This window comes from Gossypium raimondii, chromosome 11, assembly GCF_025698545.1.
Source record: "Gossypium raimondii isolate GPD5lz chromosome 11, ASM2569854v1, whole genome shotgun sequence".
In the NCBI taxonomy this organism is placed as follows: domain Eukaryota; kingdom Viridiplantae; phylum Streptophyta; class Magnoliopsida; order Malvales; family Malvaceae; genus Gossypium; species Gossypium raimondii.
This window is the reverse complement of record NC_068575.1, coordinates 57,257,033-57,281,550: the sequence shown is the minus strand read 5'-3', so window position 1 is coordinate 57,281,550 and position 24,518 is coordinate 57,257,033. Positions and strand designations below refer to the sequence as shown.

The 24,518-nt window shown below is 32.6% G+C and overlaps 2 protein-coding genes across 6 annotated transcripts; both read left to right on the top strand.

The window, feature by feature from the left end:
* The first annotated feature begins 515 nt into the window (after nucleotides 1-515).
* LOC105802507 (hypothetical protein) lies at nucleotides 516-10,017 on the top strand. Of its 5 annotated transcripts, none has more exons than XM_052624100.1 (16): nucleotides 516-731; nucleotides 1,299-1,431; nucleotides 1,614-1,674; nucleotides 1,804-3,307; nucleotides 3,420-3,451; nucleotides 4,216-4,348; nucleotides 4,704-4,801; nucleotides 5,125-5,169; nucleotides 5,719-5,824; nucleotides 6,789-6,915; nucleotides 7,525-7,640; nucleotides 8,202-8,278; nucleotides 8,594-8,728; nucleotides 9,138-9,206; nucleotides 9,406-9,699; nucleotides 9,821-10,017. In XM_052624100.1, the coding sequence occupies exons 2-15, from the start codon at nucleotides 1,307-1,309 to the stop codon at nucleotides 9,676-9,678; spliced, it is 2,901 nt and encodes a 966-aa protein (XP_052480060.1). In that variant the 5' UTR covers nucleotides 516-731; nucleotides 1,299-1,306; the 3' UTR covers nucleotides 9,679-9,699; nucleotides 9,821-10,017. The 5 variants fall into 5 exon arrangements, with proteins under 5 accessions (XP_052480060.1, XP_052480058.1, XP_052480059.1 ...); XM_052624098.1 differs by having other exon boundaries at nucleotides 9,138-9,284; XM_052624099.1 differs by adding an exon at nucleotides 1,153-1,200 and having other exon boundaries at nucleotides 9,138-9,284; nucleotides 9,406-10,017.
* Nucleotides 10,018-17,036: 7,019 nt separating this feature from the next.
* On the top strand, nucleotides 17,037-20,958 carry LOC105802508 (LRR receptor-like serine/threonine-protein kinase RPK2). The gene has a single exon (XM_012634192.2). It carries the CDS (start codon nucleotides 17,262-17,264, stop codon nucleotides 20,682-20,684), a length of 3,423 nt encoding a protein of 1,140 aa, XP_012489646.1. The 5' UTR covers nucleotides 17,037-17,261; the 3' UTR covers nucleotides 20,685-20,958.
* Nucleotides 20,959-24,518: the final 3,560 nt, after the last annotated feature.

The following is a 24,518-nucleotide window of genomic DNA, read 5'->3' as shown; positions in this document are numbered from 1 at the left end:
CTTTTAGAATTTTTTTAAAGTATTGGAAAAGTGTTTTATTACTTAAAATGTATTTTTAACATAGTTAAAATGTATTTTTAAATATAATGTTAGAAAGTAAAAATTAATTAATTTACATTATATTTAAACAATTTAATATAATAATATATGAAATATTAATTTTAAGTAATTTGAAAATAATTAATATAGTGTATACAAAACAATTATTGTAAATTATTTATAAAATCAATGATGATAAAATATTTTAAAATTTTTAATATAATTATATACATAAATATAAAATTAATTTTAAATTTTAAATAATTAATATAATATAGATATTTTGATATGTTTATTCAAAAAGGCAAAAATACAAAACTAAAAATACTTCAATATCAGTTTTTGTATTTGAGTGGAAAAACAAAGCTCGTTGGAACCTAGAAGTGCACCTGAGGGCAATAGATTGACAGTCAAACTGCATAAATATGACATAAATAATAACTACTATTATTATAATTTAAGTAAAATGACGCAAATCTAAAAAGGCCACTCCACTTTTCTCTACCATAGAAACTGCCTGACTCACCCCCTCCATTTCCTCTCTCTTCCCTTTTCTTGTTTCCTCTGCAAATGCTGATCTCCAAACCCAATTTCTCCTTTTTATTTTCTCTTTTGTCTAATAAAATACTCGACCCTTCAACCTATACAATGAACTGAATTCCCACAACTCTTTTCAGCTCAATACATATCAGGTTTCGTTGTTTTTTTTTTGGTCTTTTAAACATGTTTTCATTTGTTTTACATAATCCAATGGCTTATTTGGATGCATTAAAATGTTCTCTATTATGGTTATTTGTTTTGTATTTTTTACTTTTGTTTCTACTAGAATTGATTAGTTTCTTAGGTTGGTTTCGTGTCTCTCTTATTTATTTGTTTTTGAATCAATAGTCTAGACAATGGCATTATCTGCTCCTATAGAGCAGACTTTTTTCTGATTTAAATTTCTTTACTCATACATGATTTAATGACTTTTGTGTAAAAATGCATCACAATGTTCACTTTTAAGAGGTTTATCTCTGTCTTTTTTACTTTTTTGTTTCTCTAGAGATCTTTATTTGTTTATGCTGGTCTTGAGATCTTTATTGATTTGTTTTTTCTGGAAGCAATTATCAGGGCAATGTCTTCTTCTTCTTCTTCTTCTTTTTAATTATAACGCAGAAGGTGACTTGCTTTTTATGACAGAAACTTGTTTGCTAATTAATTATAGTTGGTTTTGTAAAGTCCAAAAGGTTGCTAAAGTTCTTATTGTCTCTTGACAGAAAGCAAAATGGGTGTTTTTGTATTACCAAGTTCAGCCTTTGGGGTGCTTCTTCCCCACTTCCCTGTTGTTTCATTAGGCACGCCACGTGGGCAGTTTCATTTAGTCTTGGGAGGCTCTTCTAACAGGAAAAGGTTCTTTATTTAAGTTTGAACTCAATGCTTTTTTGGATAACTTCCTCAAAGCCTCTTGTCTTTTTCTTTGGTATTTATATGATGGTTTGACTTTTATACATATACTTATTTAGAAATGAATGGCTGTTATAGGAAATGCGAACTTATTATCAAATCATTGATGGAAGATGATGTTCTTGCAGGAAGAATTTACTTACTGGAAACTGGCAGTGCAGACCAAGAATAGTTGTTGCCTCAAATAGGGTGAGTCATGAGTGTTTGTCATTAGTTTTCCTTTATTTAAGAAATAAATGAATGCAAAAGCTAAGCGAGTGTTGTGCAAAGAAGTTGGGAATGGATCCTGATTTTTTTTATTTTTTATTTCTGTGGCAGGATGATTCCAAAGACAATGTCACAGATGATGAGGATGGTTCTTTGTTGGGGAGTTATGAAATGTTGGAGATGAAAGAGGATGAGTTAGTGGAGGCGAGAAAGGCTCTTTCTGAGGTTAAGGCCAGACAAGCAGCCCTTGAAAAAGAAAGAGATCAATTGCTTGAAGACTTTGCTAGTTCTGAGGCTAAACAGAAGGAATATGTGGCTTCCGTTTTACATGACAAAGAATTGGCTGTTTCAGAACTGGAGTCGACCAAATCTCTATTCCATCAGAAGCTGCAGGAGTCAGTGAAAGAGAAATTTGCGTTGGAATCTAAGTTGGTTCTTGCAAGACAAGATGCTGTTGAACTTGCAGTACAAGTTGAAAAGTTAGCGGAGGTTGCTTTCCGACAGGCCACATCTCACATATTAGAAGATGCCAAGCTGAGGGTTTCAGCTGCAGAAACCTTGGCTGCTGAGTCTGCTTTTCAAATTGACGAACAGATAAGAAAATCAACCGAAGGTACTATATTCTCAATTATAGTGGAGTCTAAAGATGCTATAAATAAGGCCCTTGATGTGGCAGAAAATGCCATTGATGAGGCTACACAAGCTGTAGCAGTATTCACTGACGCTGTAAATCCCATTGATGTTATTGCTTCTGCTCAGTCTGAGAATATTAAGTTACAAGGTGCTGTCAGTGATTTAGAAGCTCAACTATTGGTTTCAGAGAGTGAGCTTGATAGGTTGAAACTGGAGTTGCAACAGGCCCAAGTACAAGCAAATGCAGCTGAACTCCGATCCAGTAATGCTGAGAAGGCATTGCTTGAATTCCAAGAGTTGAGTAGGAAAAAGGCTCTTGAGCAGGAAGAGGAGATTAGGTCTTTATTGGAGAAAATAAAGAAAGAAGCAGTTGAAAGAAAGAAGGTTTTGTCCAAGGCTTTTAAGGCTGAGTTGGAAAGCATCAAGGCTGCTGTTGATGCTTCCAAAGAAATAACATGTTCAAGAGAAAATGCCTACATGAGAAGATGTGAAGCCCTGCAGAGGTCACTGAGGACATCTGAGAGTGCTTTAAAGTTGTGGAGACAGAGAGCAGAGATGGCACAGTCATTGTTGTTGAAGGAAAGATCAGAAAAGGAAGATGATGAAGACGTCATCTATATAGCTAATGGTGGGAGGATAGACCTTTTGACTGATGATGATTCACAGAAATGGAAACTTCTTAGTTATGGTCCACGTAAGGAGATACCTCAGTGGATGGCAAGAAGGATTAGGAGCATCCGTCCGAAGTTTCCTCCTAGAAAGACTGACATATCTAAAGCCTTAAATTCCAATTTTAAATCGTTGGAATTGCCCAAACTTGATGAGGTTTGGTCTATTGCTCAAGAAAAGCTAAGAGAAGGTGATATGCTTACTGAACATGTTATTGAAAAAGAAGTAATAGAGAAGAAACGGAAAGCTTTGGAGCGAGCACTCCAGCGAAAGACAGTTAAATGGAAGAGGATTCCAGAAGAAACAAAAATAGGTTAGTTTTCCTTTCTTTTTCTTTTTTTCTTTAATGTACTTCTTATCGTTATCTAAACAACTTTGTAGAAGGATCATATCTAATTTTTATTAGATTTTGAAACTCAACGCAGAGCCAGGAACTGGAACAGGACGAGAAATTGTGGTGAGTTGATGGTTGGGTTTACTCAGTCTTGATTCATACCTTATGACACTGACTAACAGAGGCTTCATGATTTTAACTTAAAGCTGAGATATCTATTAAATATATCATCCTGGTCAAATATCTATTATGTTTGGAAAATGAAATGATTTTATTTGGCTAATAATAGGACTTACATCTAGTTTACATATTTTTAGGTTTTGTATTTGTTTATTTAAGGGAGCATTACACCTTTTCTAATACTAACTTATGGTAGCATGGATCCATGCTATGTAATTCATTCCTTGGAGTAGTTGGAATGACTGATTTATGATCTTAAGTATGCACACGATTAAAATAAATGAATCTAAATCCATGGCTGATCAATCATACTCACACCACATGATACCTTATTGCTTTCATTCCTTAAACCTTACATGGTGGGTAAAGGTTTTCTTTTTCTGTTTTGGTCATATGGTGGTGCTGTCTATGATGTATTTTCAAAATCTTTCAAGGCACCTAGAGAATTCTCTGATTACATCAGGAACACTTTCTTGCCTATAACTTCATTCTTTGTCCATCTTGTCTCATTTTTATGGTAAACTTGGTAGGACTAGAGATAACCTTTTTTTTCCCTACCAAACGAACTTAAGCTTATTTGATTGAGGCTCGTGTGAGGTTATTGATGTCTAACTATGAAACAGATAAAAGTATTATTCATTAAAGCAGATATCAATCTATTGTTCAAACTTTTATCACTCATAATTCTTAATTTCTTGGTCTTCAAGTTCCAAGGTTTCAATTGGGAAAGTTGGAGAAGGCAATGGTACCAGGAGCTAGCTTTCAAGGCAGCTGATTTATCTCATTCTGGGATAACAGCAGTATGGCTCCCACCACCAACACAATCTGTTGCACCCCAAGGTAAATCTCCAATAGTTTCAATTGTTTCATCTACTATTATCTTGTTTGTCATCAGAATTCTGGTTCATCTGAAATTTAAGCTATTCTATCACCTTTTATAAAATAAATTGTCATTATAGATGACATACACTGTATGCTTGTGGTTATTCTGGACCGGGGAACAATGTCATGCTCATGTTATGATAATGTTGCAATCCTAAGAAATCAACTTAATGAGCTGTTAGTTTTTCTTCTGACTTTATGTGTTCAGTAGTAAGAATATCATATCAATTAATATATTTGCGGTTGTTAAACATTGTGGAGGTTCATTTTTGTGTTTCACACACTGTTATAAGTTTTATGGAATAACATGCAGGTTATATGCCTTCTGATCTTTACAACTTGAACTCCTCATATGGATCTGTCGAAGACCTGAAATCTTGTATAGAGGAAATGCATTCTCAGGAACTTCTGGTATGTGGACCAATTTTTATGAATAGTAGCTTTAGTGCTTAATTTTTGGGTTTCCTTTCTTCTTCCTTCTGACATTTTCTTATTTTTGGTTCAAAGTGGAATTTCTCTTTATATTTATGGGCATTATTCAGAAAATCATTGGGAGTAATAACAAAGTGTTTGGAGCAGATACAACTGTTATTTTGACTTTTGAACTAATCTTATATTCTTTAAAAGCTATTTAAGGGTACATTATCATGAAACCTCATCTTTCCTCTTGGAAGCTGCAAACATGATACTTTTATGGTGAACTGAACCTTATATTTTGTTGCCTATGTACGCAGGCATTGGGAGATATTGTGCTTAACCATAGATGCGCGCATAAACAGGTAGCCCCTGCTTGTCTTTTTACCTTGATAATTGCTTTTTCTAAAGTCCCAAATTTACTTTTTTTTGTGACTGTATTTCCATATCTGAAAGACTTGGTAAACTTCACTCTGACAAAGAGGTATTCTTCATGTTCTGCAAACTATGATCAGTAATCTCAAATATGTATATTTTATCTATAACTAAATGTCCCTTTGATTTGAAACTATGTAAGAATAAAGTGAGTGGTTTTGGATTCTTTATTTGTTTTCTATTTTCCAAGAGAGTTTGGTTATTTATTGCTGTACGTGTCCTTTTGCTTATTTGCTTATTTTAAGTTCAAATACTGGAAAACCAATTTATTTTGTGGTTGTTAATAATCCATTGTATACAATCTTAACTACAAAAACTGAGAAAAAAGTTTGCTGCTAACCTTTCTTTGTGAAGTCAAATTACATAAATACAGAAGTATAAACTTCTAACTATGGCATTACTGATCTTTTAATGGCATGGCTGAAAGCATGACAATAACTTAACAAGTCTATTGTTTAAATAATTTTTGCTCATTTCAGAGTCCAAATGGTGTCTGGAATATTTTTGGCGGCAAACTTGCATGGGGGCCTGAAGCTATTGTTTGTGATGATCCAAATTTCCAGGGCCGTGGGAATCCTTCAAGTGGTATGTATATGATATTAGTTTGTTTTAGAAGTGCTGAATTGAGTAGCAACCTGGATCATGATTGTCAAATTTAAGGCTATGTTTGTTGTGTTTTATGTGGAACTAGGCTCTAGCAATTTGCAAAGGTTTTAAACAGTTATGTTTCTTAATCAAATCAATAACCTTTAAATAGGTTTCAACATTTTCCTGGTAAAAGAAAATTTAAATAATAAAAAAAGACACTCAGAGGTGGATTGAGTTTTACCATATTAAATTAGACTCTTCATTCATTTATAGAGATAGCAGCTGGAAGAGATAGTTTATTGCCTGCCCCGACCCCAACCTGATTTTTACTTGTATATACTCAAACCACCTGCCCCAACTTTATTCAATACTTTAGCTTGTGACTCCAATTCTGGAATGATTTTGCCGATCCCACCTCAATCCATCTCAAAATTTTACATAATCTTCTATATGATAAAAGTAAACTAAATATATCATGTAAAATATTGAAAAATTAAGAAATTGTAATCTAAATTATTTTTTTATAAAATTAAAATGTTATAAATTCATAGAAAATTCAAAAATATAAAAGATATAAAATTAAAAGAGGAGCATTCTAGTAAAGATATTGGGACGGGTAAATTTTACCTGCCCCGACTTGACCCCAAAATTTGAATGAGCAAATTGTCCCACCCCGCCCCAAAACCTGATCTTTTTTAAGCCGTACCCCTATAGTGTGGGGGATTGGCAGAACCTAGCTGGTTAGGGGCTTTTTGCCACCCCTATTCATTTAATCAAAGTCCAGTGGCTACTAGAAACTGATCTAAAATATGTGAACTAGAGCAATGACATTTTGACAAAGTGCTGACTAACTACATTAGAGATTGGTATTGATTGAACCAGATGGAATGATATTTCCAATTATTGAGTTCATAAAAAAATATGAGTTCCTATAAATTTAACTGATAAGTGTTACTTTTAGGTGATATCTTCCATGCGGCACCAAATGTTGATCATTCGCAGCACTTTGTGCGAAAAGATGTAAAGGAATGGTTATACTGGCTCCGTAATGATATTGGTTATGATGGGTGGCGGCTTGACTTTGTGAGGTGAGGTGTTTCTGTTGTCCTTCTATACTTACATGTCATCCTTTTATTTATCGTGTGTGTTGCATGTGAACAATATATACGTTAATAAAAATAATAATTAATGTAACAGTGAAATATTAAAAACCATATAATTAATGTAAACATTTTGTAGTGGTAAACCACTGGCAGGGGGAAACATGTAAGCACTTAAAACCAACCTTGTAATTCTACATGTTTGAATTAAGTTGGTATTTTATAACGTATAAATTATAATGCATCATTTCATGCAATACTTCTTTTTCTTTTTTGGTAGTAAGCCAAGTTCTTGCAATATTTCTAATATCATGTATTCAGGCTCAATTTTCTAAGAATTTGAATAGCCTGATATTGCATAGAGTTGCAATACTTCATACATACAAGCTTAGTATACATATATGTATTATTTATATATTCCAGAAAGAGAAATTGTTGATACTTGCAATGCATTACAAAGTTCAAAGATTAGTTTGAGTTTTTGGATGAGAACTGCCTTAATTACTGGACTCCAAAAAGGTGGAAATAGAAGGCAAAAGCATTTGAAGCATACCATGGATGATGCCGTTGTTAACAGCACTAATGCCTTGTTTGCAGAGGCTTCTCTGGAACCTTTGTGAAAGAATATATAGAAGCTTCAAATCCTGCATTTGCTATAGGAGAATATTGGGACAGTATGGCTTATGAACATGGTAACTTATGTTACAATCAAGGTAATCATTTAGTATTACCTATGAAATATGAAAATTTTGTCTGATTTTGTTCGAGATTTTGGACAATAGCAAACTCCAATTTCCTTAAGCTTGTATAATCTTTTGTTACCATTCTCAAAATTACAACTTCTTTGCCAGGCATTTTATTGAAGTAGATCTTATACGGGGGCTTTTCAAAAGTTCTTGTCAATAGTCAAAGTTATGATATATGAAGTTTTTTCCCTCTAATTTGTGTCAATAGTATCATATTCATTGCACAAAAGTTGTTTTTGGTTGTTTAGTCAACTTCGCTTGTTTTCTTTCTTCTTTTTTTTTTTTTTTTGGGGGGTTGGCTTGGTTTACACGTTATTCAGGAGTTTTTAAATCAGTTTCAGACTTTGTGCAGTGTGCAACATGATCCCCATTTTAAATCAGGAAGCCTCTCTTACTCATGTTTTGTGTCTCTAGGTCTTTCTGGTCACTAGATGAAAGTACCATGTGTTTCTTTGTCCCTTAATATATATATTCTTAGAGTTACCCTAGTCCCTACAATGATATTTGGGACATTGTTTACATGTCTAGATGCTCACCGGCAACGGATAGTAAACTGGATCAATGCCACTGGTGGTACTTCCTCAGCTTTTGATGTCACGACAAAGGTATTCCTTGATAGATTTTTACCGCATTTTGAGAAAGAAATTACTAAAAAGGCTAGTGTTTGGACAAGCCAAAGGGGGCCCTGCCTGCCTGCTCCCCTTTTGCTTTGTCTATTTATACTTTGTGCATGTTAAATAAATTAACGTCCCATTATCATTATAATTCCTACCAGGAAATTGTTGTGTATCATTTATCTGAAATATGGGCTAACCTCATGTTTCGGATGACCATATAATTTCCATTATAAGCATTATAGAAAATTTGTTGTCAAGATAGCTGCTGCTTCCTCCAAATGAAGAAATAATTTGCCATTGCAGGGGATACTCCACTCTGCTTTACATGATCAATACTGGAGACTGATAGATCCTCAAGGAAAACCAACAGGAGTAATGGGATGGTGGCCTTCACGCGCATGTACGTTTTTAGAGAACCATGATACGGGATCTACCCAGGTGCTCCCTATATCTCTAATGGAAGTGCATATATACATTGCATATGCAGTACACAAACTCGAAGCAGTACCATTTTTCTGAGAGTCGCATAGGTGTACTTTTTGTTAACACCTTAATCCTGAAGCTAAAAGGAACTTTTAAGATTCTATGGCTTTCATGTCTCACTTTGAGGGTTAAAGTACTCTCTTTTCTCCTTTTTAGTCCAGATTAGAGCATAGCCAATTTCAGAATAGTGTATACATCTTGCAGTCATTTCAGTTCATGAACTTGTGATCTCTGACACCTCTTCATCAACCCAAGTACCTGTAGATGGCTATAAAGTGTCTCATGAACTTGTGATCTCTGATACCTTTTCCGTAAATAATGTCTGCATCAATCTAAAGTTTCTAACTTTTGAGTTTTATTTTAGGGTCACTGGCCTTTTCCCCGTGATAAGCTTACACAAGGATATGCTTACATCTTGACGCATCCGGGAACTGTAAGTTGTCATCAAAATCTCTATATGATTCTACACATGGGCACAACCAGAACTCTGAGAAATATATGTTCTTTTACAGTATGTTTTTTTTCCCTATTTCTTCAAATGTCTAATAACGGAGCATCAAAGGATGGACATGATCTAGATTTCATACTTTTATAATGCACTCTTGTGACATTTTCCACTCTTGATATTGCAGCCTGTGATATTTTATGACCACTTCTATGAATTTGGCATCCGTGATGTCTTGACGGAATTAATAGAAGCTCGAAGACGGGCTGGGATCCACTGCCGAAGTTCTGTCAAGATATACCACGCCAATACCGAAGGTTATGTTGCTCAGGTCAGCAATATGCTAGTGATCAAACTAGGGCATTTCGATTGGAATCCTTCAAAGGAAAATCAGTTGGATGGGAGTTGGCAAAAGTTCATTGATAAAGGAGCAGATTATCAAATTTGGTTAAGACAGTAATTCAATGAAATCAGCAAAAAGGTTAGAAGTTATCCTCTGCCACATTATCTCTACTTATAGTAATAGAAGAATATCTGCAATAGTACACACACAAAAATAAAATAAAATAACACACCCCCATCTGCGTCGACTACAATATCAGCTTCAGCAATGGCAACATAAAACCTTGAACAAGGATCGGGAACGGCCGCATCTCTATCAAGCAGCATGGGAATTAACGTTATGGTTTACAGACGTTATGGTTTAAGTCAATAAATCTGATATGCTGATTTCAGCCATTCTTATGTACTTTTTTCATGTTTAGTGCCAATGCTTAATTTTTTGTTGCTTTCTTGCATATGATCATGTTTAATATTTGGGACTGTAGTCATACTAAGCAAATTCCCTGTCAATGTTGTGGAATCTGAAACCAGAGCTTGATGCATTTGGTTAATGAAAATATTTATTTTTCTTTTAAAAAAATAGAACCTCGACTTCAATATGGCAACTTGGCAATTTGGATTCCCATGGAAAATCTCACTAATTTTACTTTCACTTTAATCAAATTTATTTCCATAGGGACCCCCATTCTTTTACCTTAATGTATAGTGTCCCCTAAAAACAAAGGTAATCTCAAAAAGCGTATAAGAAAATTAAAAAGAAAGGATAATGGACCCACTTTACCTTCTGGAACTGGAAGGATACGCACGTGGACTTCTTTACCCACCTCAGAAATCCAAATAAAGCTTTAAAGTGTATCTACTGACTACTGAACTAATTTAAAGCAATTTGTCACATTGAGGGATTGCTTTTCCTTTAGCTTGTCAAGTAAAATTATTAGGTTATAAAAAGCATAACAATTTGTAACTAATATATAAAGCTTGCAAATAAAAAAATTATAAGAAAATAAAAAAAATTTACTCTGCTTTTATATTTTCATAACTATATTTAATGTTCAATTTTACGTATTAAAAATTTATTTTAGATAGATTTTTGTTGACAAATGAAATTAATAAGGAGTAGATGGTGATAATGATATCGGTTCACTTTAATTCGGGGTAGAGAGTTTTGCTGAATTTGATGATGGTAAGAGGAATTGAGAGGGTGAGTGTGTTTAGGAAGGAGTTAAGTGCTCTATGGTCCCTTGTGTGCTATAGGCGAGCTCTTATAAGGGAGATATAGGATGTCATGCGTCTTTGAGTTTATTAATGGTTAGAGTCACACTTTGTCTCCTTGCAATCGCGGTGATATAACCTTCTAGATTGGAGACATGACATTTTAAAATGGCCAAGCAATTAATGGATCTAAAGTTTCATGCGCTCCTAGTGGAGATAGCTTAGTGAGAGCTTACCATGATATTGTTTAATACCTACGTTACGCCTAATGTGAGGTTTGTCTAATAAGAACTCATGTATGGTATGAGGCTCGTCTGTTAAGGAAACGTGTAAAGGACTCGAGAAGGTGATATAATTTTTTTAATATATTCTTATTGTCGAAACCATTTTTTTGAAAACAAAAATTTAGTTGTCGACTTTAAAAATAAAAACTGGAGTCGCCACCGATCCTTTATTAAGGTGTGATCAGCTCACCTTAAAATGATTTTGGTCTACGAATTTTGAGAAAACGAGTTCGGGAGTCAGTTACGCACGAGGAAGGGTTAGCACCCTCGTAACGCCCAAAATCGGTACCAAATTAATTATTTGATGTCCTAGTGTCGAAGGTTTTAAAAAAATTTTAAAATCAACTCAAATGATGAAATTTGAAAAAAGATAATCAATTACTCAAGTCATATAAAGAAATCGAGTCCCAATACGTTAGGGTACAATTCCTCAAAATCTCCGAACTTTGAATATCACTTTATTTTATGCGAAAATCTTCATTTTGAGAAAGTAACATGCCACACCCAATACGTTAGGACACGACAAGTTAAGTTCCCAAAAATGATTTTTATTCTCATGCATTTTGAATAAAGAATATTCTCGGTTATTTAGGATTAACAAAGAAAATCGGAACCCAATACGTTAGGGCTCAATTTTCTTGAAAATCCCAAACCTTGAATATTGCTTTTATTCAAACAAAAACTTCAAATCAAGAGAAAATGATTTTGATATACCGATAAAACCAAATTATATTTTCAAAAGGGTATGTTAAAAAATGTACAATATGAAACAAAATTTAATGTAAGGCATATATGGATATGTGTTCACAAAATATATACAAGTATAATGTGCAAGCAAATTGAGAATATGAGTGTGCACATATTTAACATACATATTCTAGTATACGTATGAAAAAAATGAAACATATAAAGCACAAGGCTTATGATAATCCCGAAATATATGTATGTACAAATTATAAAAGAAAAGTATATGTATTGATACATGTGAAAATTAGGAGAAATAAATAAAGTGTAAAGGTATGTTCATGTATTTACAAAATTTATATATACATATATATATTTAAAAAATAAAAAATATACTTAGGTTTATATATATATAAATTATTAAATATATGAAAAGAAATATGTATTTAAAAAGAAATTGAATATGTACATATGTATGTAAAAAAAGATGAAAATAAAAATAAAACGTATATAAAAAAACAAGTATATATACATATATTTAAAATATAAATGGATATAAATAAAAGTTAAAAAGATAGAATAAAAGTATATGTATAAAAAAATAAAAGGTATACAAAATATATACATGTATTTATAAAAGCTTAAAATACATATATGGAAAATATATAAAAAGGTGCGTAGGTTTATGTATAAAAAGCATAATAATAATAATAATGATATAATGATAAAAACAAATAATAATACAATAAGGTAATAACATAAAAAAAAATTAAAACAATCTTAAAAAACAGATTAAATTGAACAGATGACAGCAAGGCAGGGGCGAATTCAACAATAAATAAAAAAATCAATTCGAATACGCAAGCAACCATGAGGGACTGAAATGGAAATAATTCCTTTCCTCCCAAAGCACTATGCAACGATGTATCAAATTGAAAATAAAAAAAACTGCGACCCAATTTAAAAAACAAAACATGATTGATTGCAACGCATTGCAAAAGGGAGGGACCGATGGCGCAAATCGTGCGGAGGCTGGCTCCGAATCTTGCGGCGGCTGGAGAGGGGACTGCGGCGCTAGGAGTTGTGTACTGATACTAGGGTTTCTTTGGGCTAGGGTTAATTTGGGTTTTGGGATGTTAATTGGGTCTATTTATTGGTTTGGGCCCGGGCATATTTGGTCTTGTACACTTATATTTATATCGTGTTTATATTATTTCATATAATATTTTATTTATTTTTTTATGTTGTGTTGTTGTTGTATTAATTAAATTATTATATTGATTATATAATTTAAATGTTAAATTTAAAACTTAAGGTAACATGCAATGTTTATACTTTCTTTTAAAAGGGTAAACTATATAAATGGTTTTCAAATTATGCATGTAATTTAATTTTTAAAATTTTTAATTTAGGTATTAATGTTTGAATTTGTTCTTATTTTGGTCACTTGTTATTAAATTGATAACGGAAAGTCTTTTTCTAACGGTATAATACATTTAGTCCTAAATATTTACATATTCTATCAATTTTATCTTAATTATAAATAATTCAATAAATTTAACCCTTCACATTTACAAGTTATATCAATTTCATCCTCAACTTCCTAATTAAAACTTTCACTTTTAAAATAGAGACATCTCACATCTATAAATTTGTAATACCTAAAGAAGAAAAAACTTCTCTAAACTAACGAGCTGTTTTTCAAGCCAATTCTCGATACCAATAAGTTTGTCTTGAAATTTTATTTCCTTTTCCTCTTTTTTTTTTGTATTTGTTTTCTTCGAATATAATGCTTTATAACCCTTTGATTGATAAATTTTAGCTAAAGGAAATAGAAAACTTAACAAAAACACTTTAGATTTACTCTTGTTGTAAATAATATGATATTTCCTTCAAGGTACATAAAATAGCCCTCGAAATTGGTCCTTGATATTTGAAATTAAACCAAGAGTTAAAAATATCTTTAAAAATCCAATTGTTTGATCAATAATCATATAAGAAAATATTATGAACATTTAATTTTTCACAAGAAAAAATGCTAAAGAATTAATTGAATTCCTCTTGTTACATTGATAATAATTTTTTAATTTTATAAACTGGTTAATAGATGATTATGTGTTTTATTTAATTTTAATTATTTGTTTTAATTTTAAATTTACAATGAGTAATATGTATCACTAATAACTTGATTTAATGTCAAATCATTTACCAAATTAAATAAAAACTAAAATTATTCTAGTCGAGTGAACATTTTTTTACAAATATTAAATTATTTATACAGTTTTATTTTATATTATATTTTGAAATTTTAAATTTTCTATTATTTTTAATGATGTTTAGTTAATTTCTACTACTAACTTCTTAAAAATATAAACAAAAAGAGTTATGCATCGAATTTGATACTTTCAACCATAAATAAAACAATTAATAGATGTGGAATGCTTCTATTTTAAAAGCTGGAAGTTTTGGTTAGGAAATTTGAGAGTCAAATTGATGAATTTGTAAATATGAAGGGTTAAATTTATTAAATTATTTAGAATTGGGATCAAATTGATAGAATAAGTAAGTATTGAGGACTAAATATGTTATTATACCGGTTAAAAAAAGGCTTTTCGTTATCAATTTAATAGCGGGCAACCAAAACAATAACAAATTCAAACGTTAGTGCTTAAATTGGAAAATTTTAAAGTTGAGTGACCAAAACAAAAATACGAATCTAGTTGCATGACCATTTGTACAATTTACCCTTCTTTTAAGTAAGAAATAAAATAAACGTTTTTAACATTAATTTTAACTAATGATAACAAATTCGAGGTTTTGGGATTTTGATGTTTCAAGATGAAGTTTCATTTCATGTAAATTACGTGTGACCTTTATATTTATTTTAATTTAATCCACAATATGCAAATCTTTTTCAGATTTATTATGATATTTCTGTACTTAAAACTTTAGAAAACCAATAAGTAATGTAGCAAAATTTTATTAGGTTAAACTATTAAAATAATATTTTTTTATTTACCTTAGGTTACATTTTTGTCACTTTTGTTTGAAATATTATGTTTTAGTCAGTTACGTTATCGCGTTGTATCATTTTAGTAACTGAGCCATTAATTGCCGTTAACGGTGTAATGGTAAGCTGACGTGACACATTAAATTATCATTTCAAATAAAAAATTTAGGTTAATTTATACAATCGGTCCCCATATTTGTTTGTTTTGAGCAATTTAATTTTTTTCTTTTATGTTTTTTTAACTTTACTTTTTTTTCTTTTTTTTTCCATTCTCTTTTGTTTCTCTTTCTGTTTTCCTCCCTTCTCCATTTCTCTTAACGTAGTTTTTCTATGTTTTTCATTTGTTAAAACTAATCCCTATACTTTTATTTTTTTGAACAATTTAATTTTTTTGAGTGTGGTGAGCTTGTGGACTAATTTTAACAAATGAAAACTACGTTAAAAGAAATGAAGAAGGGAGGAAAACAGAGAAGAAACAAAAAGAAAATGGAAAAAATAAAAGTTAAAAGAACATAAAAGAAAAAATTAAATTGCTTAAAATGAAAAAATATAGGAGCCAATTGTAGAATTTAACCTAAAATTTTCGTTTGAAATGATGATTTAACGTGCCACATCAGCTTACCATTACACTGTTAATGACAATTAATGACTTAGTGACTAAAATGTTACAACATGATAACATAAGTGACTAAAACGTAACATTTCAAATATAAGTGACTAAAATATAATCTGAGGCAAACAAAAGTGATTATTTTAATAGTTTACCTTTTTTTTGAATTATATAATATTAAAAACTATTTACGGAAAATAACAAATTAAGTTAAAAAAAATGTATAAATCGACCTTAAAGATAATATTGGAAGCTAAATTCCTAACGACTACTAGGGCCATAAATTGACGGTGCTGATGCATTTATACCGGTCTGTGGGACCCAAACACCTTCTTGTTGGTTTTTTCCTTCCGTTTAAAAGCGACAAATCCTAATGGCTTGAACCATTTTAAAGGAAAACCAACAGGAAAATTAAAAGGTTAAATTTTGCTATTAGACTCTGTATTACTTGTATATTATTTATTTAGTCCCTATACTTTAGTTTGATTTTTTTTCGTCCTTGTATTTTTCAAAATTCAAAATTCTAATCTAAAAAAGATAGCTGTTAAATTTATTAAATTCTATTACTTCCAAAAATATTATGCTACTAACATATCAACACATTTATAATACTACAGCAGTTTGTTATTTCCAAATATTACTAAAAAATAGTTAATAAAATCATGACTATCATTTGTGTCAAGATTGGAAATTTAAGATTCGGAAAGTATATATACTAAGAATTGTCAAAATGGACTTAATCTACAACTTCACGCACAATACTAATTACAAAATTTGAAATGTACAAATACTAAAATTAACCAAAATAAAGTACAACGACTAATATAAGAAATTTTCCAAATATTTGAAAATCTAGTCGAAATATTTGTAATAGAACCATGAAATTTTGTTCAATTTCCAAAAGCCCCTCAAAGTTTTTGACAACTTTCTCAAATTCTTGAAAACAAACATATGAAAATTTCCTATTTTCCTTACGTTTGTTTATTGAGTATTTTCAAGGACTAAGAAATAATAATAAAAACCCATCACAAACCAAAATTTTTGAAAAAAATTAAAAGACATAAATAAAAAGTTTTAGATAATGGTTAAAATATATTTGAAGTTCCTCTACTTTTTGTATATCTTTCTACTTTTATTTTCAATAATGTAAATTTTTTACTTTTTAGATTTTAAATTTCAATGAACAATGTAAAATTTGTTTTGATAAATTCACGAAAAAATAAAACCCACTTAGCACCCTTGTAAAAAATGATGTTATAATAACCTAAATTTAATAAAAAAATTAATCGTGTTAGTAATTGAACTTATATTTTAAATCCAAAATATAAAAACAAAATTTTTAAAAATAAATAAAATAAAAATTTAAATATTCCAACATATTTGAACTTAGAATAGTTTTTATTTGTTTCCTTCCAAATAAAATATCACAAAATTCTCTTTTCAAAATGCCGTCAAATCATTAGAAAATAAAATCAGTTAAGTGAACCAGAGCATATATGTCCACTGTATTTGGAAATAAGCAAAAAATCCAATCAAAAGGACTCAATTAAAAACTTTAAAATATTTCGGATGCTTTCATAAATAAAGCATACTTAGCATACCATTCCATAAATTGTTCCTAAATTGAAATATAAAAATTCTGAAAAAGAGAAACAGAGAGACGAAAGAAGAACAAAAAGCCAAGTAAGACGCGCATTTGATTGTTGAAAATTTTCTTTCCCAGTTTTTTCTTCCAATTTTTTCTCTCCCTCCAAACAGCCTAAAAAGATTAGGGTTAGGATATTAGAAAAACACACACAGAAACCGGAAGAAAAGCCCAGATTTTCATCATCGGATTGTTGTAGAATAAACTTAATGAAAGCTGTATTTTTTTAGTGTTTTAGAGTACCTGTATCTAGAAAATGGGTTTCTTTTCAGCTTCAGTGATCAAGTGGCAGCCATTTTTCTTACTCTTCTCCTGTGTATTGAACAGTGTTGTTTTGGGTGATAATTCTTCAGACAAAGCTGTTCTTCTTGAGTTTAAGAAGTCTGTCTTAGATCCTTCAGGGCTTTTATCAACTTGGACAGAAAATTCCGGTCACTGTTCATGGTCTGGTGTTTCGTGTGATAAAAACTCTAAGGTTTTGTCTCTTAACATAACTGGTTTTGGGAATGGGAAAAAAGGTAATTTCAACAATACGAATGCTTTTCTCTCGTTTTCTTGTTCTGATTATAGTGTATTTCCATTTTATGGATTTGGTATTAGAAGGAATTGTGGGGAAAGTAATGGGGGTTTGTATGGGAAGTTGTTGCCTTCTATTGGAAAATTGAGTGAACTTAGAATTTTATCACTTCCTTTTCATAGATTTGGTGGTGAAATTCCTGCTGAAATTTGGGAGTTGGAGAATTTGGAAGTACTTGATCTAGAGAACAGTTTGTTATCTGGGACTTTGCCTGTTAGTGTTTCTGGGTTAAAGAACTTGAGAGTTCTTAATTTGGGGTTTAATAACATTAGTGGAGAGATACCAAGTTGGCTTTCAAGTTTGAAACAAATGGAGATATTGAATTTGGCTGGTAATCTCGTGAATGGAACCGTTCCCGGATCTTTTGGAAGGTTTCGAGGTGTTTACTTGTCATTTACATCGCTCGGTGGCTTGTTGCCCCCTGATATTGGTGAAGGTTGTAAGCTTGAGCATTTGGATTTGTCTGGGAATAACTTGGTTGGGCAGATCCCTGCTAGTTTGGGGAACTGTAGTCAGTTGAGGTCGTTGTTGTTGTATACAAATTTATTGGAGGAACAAATTCCTCACGAAATCGGTCAGCTTCGAAATCTTGAAGTGTTGGATGTTTCAGGGAATAGTTTGAGTGGTCCAATACCTGTTGAGCTTGGAAATTGTTCTGGATTGACTGTGCTTGTGCTCTCAAATATGTTTAATCCATATGATGACCTTGCCATTGCTAAAGGCGATCGAAGCACTGTAAAGGATGATTTTAATTTTTATCAAGGTGGGATTCCTTCTGAAATCACGAAGCTTTCAAAGCTGAGGATATTATGGGTTCCGAGGGCAACGCTTGAGGGCAACCTGCCAAGTGATTGGGGTGCTTGTGATGATTTGGAGATGGTAAATTTGGCTCAGAATTTTTTTGCCGGGGAAATTCCTATTGGTCTTAGTTACTGCAAGAAGCTCCGGTACCTTGACTTAAGCTCAAATAAGCGGCTTGCTGGAGAGCTTATTGAGGAACTTGCGGTTCCTTGTATGAGTGTGTTTGATGTCAGTGAAAATTCCTTGTCAGGTTCCATCCCTAGATTCTACAACCAGGGATGCCCTGAAGTTCTGACCTCAGATTCATATGCCATTGAACCCTTCAGCCCGACTTCTGCTTATTTATCATTTTTGGCAAGAAAACTTCAAGTTGGAACACATTTTGAGTTCTTTGGAGGAGATGGTGGTCCTACTGTGTTTCACAACTTTGGAGATAACAATTTTACTGGCAGTGTCTTGTCGGTGCCAATCCCACCAAAAAGGTTAGGGAAACAGATTTCTTATGCATTTTATGCTGGAGAGAACTTGCTCAGCGGACCATTTCCACAGAATTTGTTCGAGAACTGCAATGAGTTGGGTTCGCTTTATGTTAATGTTAGCTACAATAGAATGTCTGGTCAGATTCCAGCTGAAATGAGTAAAATTTGCAAGTCTCTCAAATTTTTGGATGTGTCTGGGAATCAAATTACTGGGTCCATTCCGCCTAGCATTGGAGACTTGGTTTCACTTGTTTCGCTTAATTTGAGCTGGAACCTGTTACGAGGCTGGATTCCAAGCAGTTTTGGGCTGATGAAGGATCTCCGGTATCTTTCTTTGTCTGGTAACAATCTGACCAGATCTATTCCTTCCACCTTTGGCCGGTTGCAATCTTTAGAAATTCTGGAGATGTCCTCAAATTCTCTTTCTGGTGAAATTCCTGAAGGTCTGGTTAATTTGAGAAACCTGACTGTTCTTCTGCTCAATAACAACAAACTCTTTGGGAAAATTCCCTCTGGTTTGGCAAATGTGACCAAGCTCTCTGCATTCAATGTATCCTTCAATAACTTGTCTGGGCCACTACCCTCAAGTTATAATTTGATGAAATGCAGCAATCTTCTTGGGAACCCACTTCTACAGCCTTGTCATGAATACTCCTCAATGTCATCTTCAGATCAAGCGAGAGCAGGGAATTCACAAAATTATGCTGCATCACCAAGGGGATCCGCAACCCGAAGGAATGGAAATAATGGTTTCAATTCAATTGAGATAGCTTCAATAACATCTGCTTCAGCCATTGTTTCAGTTCTTCTGGCTCTTATTATTTTATTCATATATACCAGGAAGTGGAATTCAAAATCCAAAATTATCAGCACTACGAAAAAAGAAGTCACGATTTTCACAAACATTGGGGTCCCTTTGACATTTGACAGTGTTGTGCAGGCCACGGGGAATTTCAATGCTAGCAACTGTATTGGGAATGGAGGTTTTGGGTCAACTTATAAAGCAGAGATCTCCCCTGGAGTCTTGTTGGCTATAAAGCGGCTTGCAATCGGACGGTTGCAAGGCTTTCAACAGTTTGATGCTGAAATTAAAATCCTTGGGAGGTTGCGCCACCCAAATCTTGTCACTCTTATTGGTTATCATGCCAGTGAAATGGAAACATTCCTTGTATACAATTATTTTCCAGGTGGTAACTTAGAAAAGTTTATTCAGGAGAGGTCCGCAAGAGCTATGGATTGGAGGATACTTTACAAGATTGCTCTGGACATTGCCCGTGCTCTTGCCTACCTACATGATCAGTGCGTCCCACGGATTCTCCATCGTGATGTTAAGCCCAGCAATATCCTCTTGGATGATGAGTACAATGCTTATTTATCAGACTTTGGTTTGGCCAGACTTTTGGGCGCATCTGAAACGCATGCTACCACGGGTGTTGCTGGAACTTTCGGATATGTTGCTCCGGAATATGCAATGACTTGCCGTGTTTCTGATAAAGCTGATGTTTACAGCTATGGGGTGGTGCTCCTTGAGTTGCTCTCAGATAAGAAAGCTTTGGATCCATCGTTTTCTCCTTACGGAAATGGTTTCAACATTGTTCAATGGTCATGCTTGCTCTTACGGCAAGGCCAGGCCAAGGAGTTCTTCACTGCAGGGTTGTGGGATGCAGGGCCCCAGAATGACTTGGTTGAAATTCTACACTTGGCTGTTGTGTGTACTGTTGATTCGCTCTCTACTAGACCTACAATGAAGCAAGTTGTCCGACGGCTGAAGCAACTTCAACCACCATCATGTTACTTACATGATGAAGTTTCCCTTCATTAACATAATGTTTCGAGGAGAGGTAAAGCTCTTTGTTATTGTCTCCGGCTGCCCTTAGGTAGAGTTGTTAGCTGTAGTTATTGCCACTTTGTAAATTGCAACACAGGTTTTCCCCAATTTTCTGATGCTATTTCATCCATGAGTCTGCAGAAGAATGCAGATGCGTGTGTATATATATATTTATTATCCAAGCTGTACAGTTCTATCCGAGTTTCATTTGATGTCTGATAACACAATAGAATGATTTTGCAATTTACACGATTCAGTGTCTTGTCTATTTTAGTTCAGTTTTTATGAAAATCATTTCTGCAACTCAGGAGCAAGTTATGGTGAACAGTTGAAGTTACGTTTCCATTCGGATCAGTTTCAATTCGGATAATTATGTATTCTGATTTGATTTTGGTTTGCAAGCATGTTTGAGAGAAACCGCTCTATTTCATGCTTGTTTAGGGCCAAGCCAACTTCAATTTCCCTACTCCCTCCCATCTTTGCTTTCAGCCATGGAAATAGCTTCATTCTTATCAATGGAAACAACCACCACTTTCCAGGGCCTTTCTCATCCAAATCGAGGCGATCCAGCAACTGTTATAATTTGTACAGATCCTGCTGGCTCCTTGAATCAAACAAAGTCTCTCAAAAATCCATTTCTCCGTTAATCCCTTCACCGTATTGTTGCAGCAAAGGCAAACCCCGTTTTCGAAATCCTTAAAATCTCTTAACAAATATACCTTTCTCCTCATTTTATTGAAATCTTCTGGAGAATTGTAACTGCGGTTCGAACTAGATTCGGAGACGCTCCTACGTCTGTTGAAAGCTTTCAACCTTTTATTACCGATAGTAATTGTTAGCCACTGGTTCAAATACAGCACATCAAGGTCAGTCAAACCCTTTAGGATCTTCGATGATGTCATGTCCCTAAAAAAAAGTGGAGTTACTTCTGGTAGCGACCTTGAGTTTTCTTTAGTCCCTTTGCTTGCACGTGAAAGCCCAGGATTTCATAAACATGGATGTAGTTTTTCCTTCAAGAATTATGTGATGAGCTGTGATTCCCAAGGAAAAACCTTGACTAGGAAAAAGGGTTATTTGAAGAGCTAGAATTGATGCTAAATCATCTGAGGATGTCAGGTGAGGTATCAAGGGATGTAACTCAACAGCTTCATAGATTCCGTTGCTGGAGAGACGGCGGAAATCTGCATCAGACTTGGCATCTGTGAGTCAAAGTCCATCATTCGGAAAGGATGGGTTTGGGGGGCATTTGATGGCCACTTGAGGTTTCCAGCGATAGAGAGGTAATGGTGGAGGGTTAGAGAAGAAAGATTGCAAGAGTTTGGGTTGAGAGGCTCGACTGGAGGGAGTTTGAAGCAAAAAGTGAGTGGAAGGGAGGAACTGGTGCTGCAGCTGATGGTTTGATTCGGGTGGTCAGGTCTCAAGGATTTTCACTGCACTGGAAGATGATGCCATGCTACAACGTCTCTTCTTTGACCAAGTTTGGACTTCTTTCTACTGCTATTATCAAAAGTTAACGGATAAAATAAAGAGAATACGCAGTTCAGGTAAAAGATTTCGATTAAACTATAAAAATAATCTTATTTAAATTATATTCTTGCAAGTCTTGATGACGAAACAACAAAGTTGACATGGCATGTTAAAATAACATTTCTTTTAGGTTAAAATATATACTACCTATATATATTTTTTATTTTGAGAAATTTTTTTTAATTTTACTTCTTCCAACGGCTATGGATTTACAGCCGTCGGTGTTCCCAACAGTCTCCACGGGGATGAAGGTGGTCCTTTTGGACCCTTTCCAGTGATGGATCTGTTGGGATGGGTACGACAGCCCTGAAGATGTTGATCTCTCCAGCCACTCTCCTCCCTCCCCGCTTGTTAATGAAGGAGACTGGGTTGGGCCTTGATTGCCCTTGTACTATTTGTCTTGATCCTCTGGGCTTCTGGGCCTTTTGCGATGTACTCTTTTATGATTAATGGAATTGGTCTTTTTCTAAAAAAAATTGAACTTAAACCCTCATCCTTTATATATATATAAAACTTTTGGCAGAATATATGGAATCGTTCCAGATCTGTGCCTATTACAGGTTTCCAAGTGCCAGCTCGCACTCTGCTCTGACAAATTTGGTGAGAAATTTAAGTCTGATTTATTTAATTTTATAATGAATACTCTCCAATTCATAATCTTTCAAATGGATTAAGAAGTGATTGAACCAAACCAAAAAAATAAAATTAGATTTAAAATTATTTTCATGAAAAATTATTGAACGTAATAAAATCTAAAACATTTAGCTTATTAAATTTATACTAAAAATTGAATTTACATATTTAATATACAAGGAGATTAATTGGGAAAGACAAGAAATGGTGAAGATAATAAGATCCAGGAAGTGATGCTTAGAATCCCCAGGTTTTTTTATCAAATCAAATCAGATGCGGTCAGCAACTAGATTTATTATTTTATGCAATATTCAATTATAATAATTCAGAAAAATTTAGAATAACCCCAAAATGAGCTTGCTTTCAACGTGGTCTGCAATATATGATATTACATAATTAAAATAATATAAATATTATGTAAAAATCGTTATAAAATCATGCCAACACTTATAGGATTTTTTTCTCTATTTTAGTCTTTTATTTAATTTATCATATTTTTAGTTCTTGAATTTGTATTACTTGTCAAATCACCTTAAAATAGATGAAAAAATTTAACGTTTGTTAATTTTGTTAATTTGACATACATGTGGATTGCCACGCTTATGTCACGTTAGCAATTGATTAATGTTTTAAAATATTTTAAAATTTTTAAAATTTTTTAAAATTTAATAACTAATAATAACTTTAGAATGATTTGACAAATAACACAAGTTTAAAAGCTAAAAGGATATTAAAAAATAATTAAATAAAGGGCTAAAATGATATTTTCGTCAAGTTAGAGGGTCAAATATATTATTATGCCTCCTTTTAAAAACTTTAAATTTTAAGCACCAATAAAAATATTAATTTATTATTTTTAAAGACATAAAATTATTATACATTTATCCATATTTAATACTCTTTTAAAATTAACTTAAATTTAATTAAATCAATTAAAATAAATAATTAAAATTTGAAAACAAAATACAAAAAATGATTATTTTTTCTAGAATTTATTGAAAATAAAAGCATATGTTGTGATGCTTTCCCTTTCATTGTTGTAATTTTGAATGAAATATTGATTGACATTTAATAGCAAGGGCATATTTAATTAAAATCATATTTTCTATTATAATTTTTTGGTAAAATTGTTTTCTGTAACACCCCTAACCCCAAACCGTCGTTCGAAACAGGGTTACGAGGTATTACTAAACTTATCAGACAACTTACGAATAATTCACGATTAAAATAACATTCATAGTATAAATTAATAACAAAATCCATATAATGGACTCTCAAAGGCCAAAACATATATATATAAAAAAACGAAACTTGTTCGAATATTCCATTTTTTTTATAATTTTTGAAAAATTTAAACAAGATTTCGCTTATTTTTACATAAAACCCCGCAAATTAAAAACCAAAACAACCAATACCAATGTTTCAATCAAAGATTTTATTCCTTAGAACACTACTAAATCATGCTAAATAAATTGATTTACTACTTTAATTATAAAGACTTAAGTTAATACAAAAAAAACTAACTAATTCATATCTTTCATTCCATTTCAAGATTTAATACTAAGTTTACTAATTTATAACTTTAAACTATATTTATCATCAAAAAAGATCGTAACCATTTACTTACAACTAAGATCATTTAACATTTATATTTACATTTATATATAA

What these genes read in the sequence shown, in the direction of transcription:
- LOC105802507 (XM_052624098.1), top strand. Translation starts at nt 1,307, where the DNA reads ATGGGTGTTTTTGTATTACCAAGTTCAGCCTTTGGGGTGCTTCTTCCC. An exon ending in TAGTTGTTGCCTCAAATAGG is followed by an intron (nt 1,675 to 1,803) that starts GTGAGTCATGAG and finishes TTTCTGTGGCAG; the next exon opens with GATGATTCCAAAGACAATGT. An exon ending in ATAGATGCGCGCATAAACAG is followed by an intron (nt 5,170 to 5,718) that starts GTAGCCCCTGCT and finishes TGCTCATTTCAG; the next exon opens with AGTCCAAATGGTGTCTGGAA.
- LOC105802508 (XM_012634192.2), top strand. Translation starts at nt 17,262, where the DNA reads ATGGGTTTCTTTTCAGCTTCAGTGATCAAGTGGCAGCCATTTTTCTTA.